This window comes from Sphaerodactylus townsendi, linkage group LG15, assembly GCF_021028975.2.
Source record: "Sphaerodactylus townsendi isolate TG3544 linkage group LG15, MPM_Stown_v2.3, whole genome shotgun sequence".
NCBI classification, from domain to species: Eukaryota; Metazoa; Chordata; class Lepidosauria; order Squamata; family Sphaerodactylidae; genus Sphaerodactylus; species Sphaerodactylus townsendi.
The window spans coordinates 23,310,621-23,316,933 of record NC_059439.1 but is presented as its reverse complement, the minus strand read 5'-3'; the positions used below and the strand labels follow the sequence as shown (position 1 = coordinate 23,316,933).

The 6,313-nt window shown below is 43.4% G+C and overlaps 1 protein-coding gene across 1 annotated transcript; it reads left to right on the top strand.

The window, feature by feature from the left end:
- Positions 1 to 3,007: 3,007 nt before the first annotated feature.
- Positions 3,008 to 3,937, top strand: LOC125444172 (olfactory receptor 2AP1-like). Its single transcript, XM_048516608.1, has one exon. It carries the CDS (start codon positions 3,008 to 3,010, stop codon positions 3,935 to 3,937), a length of 930 nt encoding a protein of 309 aa, XP_048372565.1.
- Positions 3,938 to 6,313: the final 2,376 nt, after the last annotated feature.

Sequence of the window (6,313 nt, the reverse complement as noted above, 5' to 3'; positions counted from 1 at the left end):
GCCGGCGTGGGGGCGCGAGGGGGCCGTGCAGAAACGGCCAGTGTTTGGTCTGCATTTTTTCCCCTCATGAAGAAATGACTATTTGACAGCCAGCCAGCTAGGAGACCAGTCAATTTCAATATATTATACTTTGTTGTTGATTGATATTATTTCCCTAGTGGCTGTGCAGCCATATCTGCCTGGAGTTTAAAAAGAAAACTAGAGTCCTGAAACATTCACATAATAGAGGAAACGTTAGAGGATTTCTTGATTTCTTTTACAATGTCAGAAGAGACAGATACATCTTCACACTACATGTTCTTCAAAATATACTACATGCAACATCAAAACTGATGCACTTTTTGGCATGAATGTTAAGAATTATAGTAATACTGAATAAGGTGAGGTGAGGGGAAAAAATGGAGCAAAACATTTCCTCAGCACTGACCAATCTCTTCCAGAAGGTAACATTTCTCAGACAGCCTTGCTTAATACTGCATTTAAAATAGGCAGAAAATTATATGCTGAAATTAATCTCTGCATGAAGAGTTGGTGCCGGCTTCAAAAGTTATCTGTGAGGTAAGTACTTTGTCTGGAAATCTTTTGCTTTCTTGCTTGAGCTATCAATGTAGCAACATTTGGAACATTAATTATGTTGGGTATTTAATATGAGCAAGTGAAAAAAAAAAGACCAAATGAGTAAACAGAAATGTCGGCTAGTAGAAATATGGATGGAATAAAAGTTGCTTTGTCTTCCAAGAGGAATAAAAAAGTCGTTTAAGAGACATTTTGTTGCACCGCTATGAAATTGGAAAAGGAGTGTATTATCAGTAAATTATAGAAGCTTGGGGTGAAGTCCTTGTTTAATTGTGTAATGAACTGAATGAATCTGGACAACTCTGTTTCAGTGTAATATGCCTGAACATTTGTTGAAGGCTAGGGTGGAATAATTCTGAACCAACATGATCAAACTGGATAATCTCTGTCATATCACTTTTTTAAAAATCCTGTTCTTCCAAGGTATCAGACCTGTATAGATTGTTCAAACTCTTTGGCTCATTCCGCACACGCAGAATAATGCACTTTCAAGCTGCTTTCAGGGCTCTTTGAAGCTGTGCGGAATGGCAAAAACAGTTGTGAAAGCAGCTTGAAAGTGCATTATTTTGCGTGTGCGGAATGAGCCTTTGTTAACCTTCTAAGATGGCTGTAAGAGTAAGAAGGGGTGAACAGCCCAAGCCCATTAAATCAGTTTCATGATTGAATTTGAATTTAAACCTCAGTTTCCCCTTTTGTAGCATGGTGCTCTGTGCAGTAATTAGTCTTTCTCATAGCTCTATAGTATTTTTAATTTTATTATTAGCTATTAGAGTGCTGGATAAGGTTCTGTGAGGAAAGGTTTGAATCCCTACTGTACCATAGAAGCTTCTAGGTGACCTTGGACTAGCAATATCACTCAGCCAAACCTACCCTATGGTGTTGTTGTGAGGTAAAATGGAGGAGAGAAGAAAAAAGACACTTTGGTCACCATTGGGTAGAAATATGGGATATAAATGAAGTAAGATAATTATACCGTCTGCATCAACACCTTTATGATGAGCATAGGGGCAAAGGTTTAAATTTTACAAGAATACAGTCCTTGATTAGGAAACTTGACATGTAAGTGTGGAAAATAAACCATATATCCAAAGGGACTAAAAGTGACGGGGGGGGGGGGTTTCATATCCAGGACCCTCCTCAAAGTCTGGGGTATACTAGAACTCAAGGGCATCCAAATTAGCTGATGGGCAGATTCAGCACCGACAAAAAAAAAACTTATTTACATAGCAAGTGATTAAATTGTGGAATTCGCTGTCAGAGGGATTAGACAGATACATGGGAGATAGGTCTATCAGTGTCTAATAGATAAGTCAACTTCTGAATCACAGTGCCAAGAGGCAACATCAGGAGAAGGCTTGGCCTCTATGTTCTGTTGTTGTCTCTCCAGGAAAACTAGTTGGCCACTGTGTGAGAATGCTAGACTAGCTGGACCACTAGTCTGATCCAGCAGGGCACTTCTTATGTTCTTAATTTACATATTGCCAGAGAATGCTAGAGGTGGAGCTCAAGATGTTCACTCTCTGTGGGGTTCTATACAATATTACGGTAGAGGGGGAAAGATGGGTAATCACATTAAGGCCATTGCATGGATGAATGTATACACTTGCCAAATGGACTCTTCTACAAACATTCCCAATTGGTCAGATTTTCAACTAAGAAGAAAAGCAACAAGAAGAACAAGAAAAAGAGGAGGAGGAGTTTGGATTTATACCCTTCCTTTCTCTTCTGTAAGGAGACTCCATGAGACTTACAAACTCCTTTCCTTTCCTCTTCCAATGAAAGACACCTTGTGAGGTAGGTGGTCTTACCCAAAGTGGTGGGAAGTCTTTCCCTTTTTGAGTTGGGGAATTAGCAAGAGCAGACTTTGGGCTGTGATAGGGATGGGCAAGCTCGAAATCTTTGTTGCCTATGTAAGCAAAAGATTGCTTTTGTAAGAAATGCACAGGAGAGTGAGATAAAGTTAAACAATTTTATTAGAGGAAAAATAATAAATGTACAAGCAAGCAATAATCGAAGCAGCAGAACACATACACAGTTCTAGGAGATGAGCAGTGTTAATCATTCCATCATGATAGGGACAATGGCCCCTTCCACACACGCAGAATAATGCGTTTTCAAACCACTTTCACAACTGTTTGCAAGTGGATTTTGCTATTCTGCACAGCTTCAAAGAGCATTGAAAGCAGTTTGAAAGTGCATTATTCTGCGTGTGCGGAAGGAGCCAATAACTTTCTTCCATTAAGTGGGGACACATGTTCCAATGGATGATGCTTCCTCCATTAGTTTAAGACTACTTCTGCTGGAACAGGACTCCTTCCTCCAGCCACATCTCCCTTTGCAGATGGAGTGAATTGGACGCAACCTTCATTCTTCGTTCATCAAATAATTGCATGTTCCTTTTTCAACAGGACTTGATTCTTTCCATATGATGATGTCAGGAAATGAGACAAGGATAACAGAATTCCTCCTTCTGGGATTTGGAGAACTTTATAACATGCAGATGCCCCTTTTCCTGATATTACTAGTGATTTACATTGTGACTATAATGGGAAACCTTCTCATATTTGTACTAGTTTTTCTGGATCAACACCTGCATACTCCCATGTACTTCTTCTTGGGTAATCTCTCCTTCATGGATGCCTGTTATAGCACCACAATATTTCCAAGGATGCTTTCAGCTCTCCTGACTGAGAACAAAATGATTTCATTCTGCGGCTGCCTCACTCAGTGGTATCTCTGTGATTCTTTGATAGCCGCAGAATGTTGCTTGCTTTGTGTGATGTCTTATGACAGGTATCTCGCCGTCTGCAAACCATTGCATTATGAAACTGTCATGAAGGGCCAGACTTGCGTCCAGTTAGCAACTGCATCCTGGATCAATGGATTTTTAGCTGTTTTGATATTGCTCCTTTTGCTGTTGCAGAAACCCTTTTGCGGCCCCAATGAAATGGATCATTATTTTTGTGACTATTACCCCCTCCTAAAACTTTCTTGTAGTGACACCAACTTAATAGAAATCATGGGCTTTATTGTGGCTGGCCTTTTTACACTTTGTCCTTTTCTTCTCACCTTGACATCCTATGTGTATATTTTAGCGGCTGTGTTTAAAATTCCTTCTGCGTGTGGGAGACAGAAAGCCTTTTTGACCTGCTCATCTCACTTGTTAGTGGTGGGCATTTTCTATGGGTCTCTAATGGTGGTATTTATGCTGCCAAAAACTGAAGGAAAGAGAAGTATGCAGAAGTTTCTCTCTCTCCTGTATGTAGTTTTGCCTCCTCTGGCCAACCCATTCATATACAGCCTGAGAAACAAAGAAGTCAAAGAGGCTTTCAGAACGATGATTAAGAAAATTGTTCCATAAAAAGCGACATCCATCAAATGAATCAATGTGATCCATATATAACAAAGTAGATATTGTCATTTATACCTAGGAAGTTGATCTGTGGGAGACTAAAAATAAAAGACAAAGGTTAGGAGGCAACTGGCTATTCTCCTCATGAAAAGGGCAATATAGGGCGTTTACCCACTCACCACGATCCCCCTATGCTGCGCACTGCTCTCAGCGTGCGGCATCCCTGGCGTGCACCCGGGCGTCCCCACAACCCCGTGCTCTGTGCAGGGTCATCAAAAGGGGCCATTTACAAGAGCACTAGGGATGCCGCGTGCTGAGGGGGCGCGACAGTGGCAGCATCGGGGCGGCTGCGCTGTCGCCGCCCCTGTCGTGGGGAGTGCTGGGGGACCCTGCGCTACTTGAGGAGAGTAGCGCGGGGCTTAAGGTAAGTGGGGAAAGGCCCATAGATCCCTTTTGATCACCAAATGGACTTCTCTTGAGCTCATGGATCCTGTACAGACAGTAGCTATGTGGGATAGTAGGTATAATAAGCAAGGGAATTAGGCTGTCTGGATTCAACCCACAGTAGTCCTGACTGACACACCAAAGATAATTAATCAGCGGTGGTGTTCACTAAATATTTTTTCAACCATGCTTATTTAAAGTTAAACACTTGTTCAGGAGGAAGGCACTTCTAAATAATTAAACATATCCACACAAGCAAGATTCAATAGTTAAATATTATGCTTATCATACGTTCACAAAGAGCCATTGTTCCATAAAATTAGGGGTCTACCACAGACCACACTAAGTAATTCTCTTTTTTTTCCTGTTAGCCACCAATCTCCCTGTATTGGAGAAGATGGAAATGACAAACCAGGTTCCTGGAACTCTGAGGGGAATATAAGAGAGGAAGTAAGTAGTGTAAAAATGATTGGTTTTTCTGCCTATTCTTCAGATGGGGTCTAGAAGTATTATAGGCAGGTCAGGAAGAACTCTGTCTAATAGTCTGTTCATTCAGAAGCAGATTGGTTTGTGCCAATTGGCAGAAGTGGCATATGTTGGTGGTCAAGCTATGTTTTCCCAACCAGGAACAGACTGAGGTTTGTGTGGTATAAGCACCAGTAATCTATAACTAAGGTTTGGAACATTGCAGGAAAGATTTTTAAAAAAATTCTTATCAAGTAATTGGGCAATTTCTTTCCCTCTTTCTCAGCCCAGTCCAAAGCTATTGGGCATGCTGGGACAGTTTCATTCTGACTCCACCTTGCCCCCTCCAAAGAGATGTGCCATACCTCTGAGCCTGAGCCTGCCACCACAAGGGGGCTAAACAATGGAAGTCAACTGAGGTCAGCTCCACCCCTGGGAATGCCCCACCATGCCCCTGCCAAGCTGACACAGCTGGGGGCAGTTCAAGAGGGCCGACATGAGGTCCAGCACTGTGGTCAGCTGTTGCAGGGCACTGCAGTGGGAGATTTGCCCCTCTGTTGGGGTAAGTGCCTCAGGGAAGTGAAATCTGCTGGTGTAAGCCTGTGCTGTTTCCAGAGGGGAATTTGCCTCCCCCAGAATGTGCTGCCTCTGACTCACTGTATGGCCACTTCCGCACGGCCATGCTGGGGGTTGGGTCGGCATACATGATGGATGTCTTCATGCACAACGGTCCCGGGAACGACAGGGAAGATGGCGCCGCGGAGCGCCATGGCCCGATCAACATATCTTCCCTGCGACCATCCTGCATGTCGCTGAGGCCAGGGGACACGCCTCCCTGCCCTGCACGACCGCTCCGGAGTCGCAGGGCAGGAGGGCGTGTCCCCAGGCCTCGGTGACGCGCCGGACGGTTGCAGGGAAGGTAAGTTAATTGGGAAAGGGGGAAGGGATGGCGCCTTCCAGCCGCTGCTGTTCACACAGCAGCGGCTGGAAACTGCTGTTTCCCAAAAACCTTGCTCGGGGAGCAAGGTGGGAAAATGGCAGCTTTGCGCCGCTGGGGAGGAGCGAGGGCAGAGCAACTGCAAAGCAGCTGCGCCCCCCATGCGAACAGCTCCCTAAGGACGGCGTTTTTGCCATCCCTAGGGCGCTGTATACGGCCCATGCGGAATATCTCTCTCTGTGAAACATTATATTGTATAGTGAAGCTATCTCCAAGATCAGTCTCTTACATGGTTCCAAGTGTATGTAGTGAAGTCTTAAAAACCAAAAGCATTGTTTGTCCTTCCAGGAAAATAAAATTATTTTATTTTGATACTTTTTGGTCTCCTAATGAGAATATGCATTTCAAAGCCACTTCCTAAACAATTATCTGGCCACTTAGTTACCTGATTTTCTCTGGTGGATGAGGAGGTAGCATGGTGGTTTGCCTACAGAGATCTAATGCACTACTATAAAGACAACATTTTTTTTAAAAAAAAG

Coding starts and splice junctions, on each gene's coding strand:
- LOC125444172 (XM_048516608.1), top strand. CDS start 3,008: ATGTCAGGAAATGAGACAAGGATAACAGAATTCCTCCTTCTGGGATTT.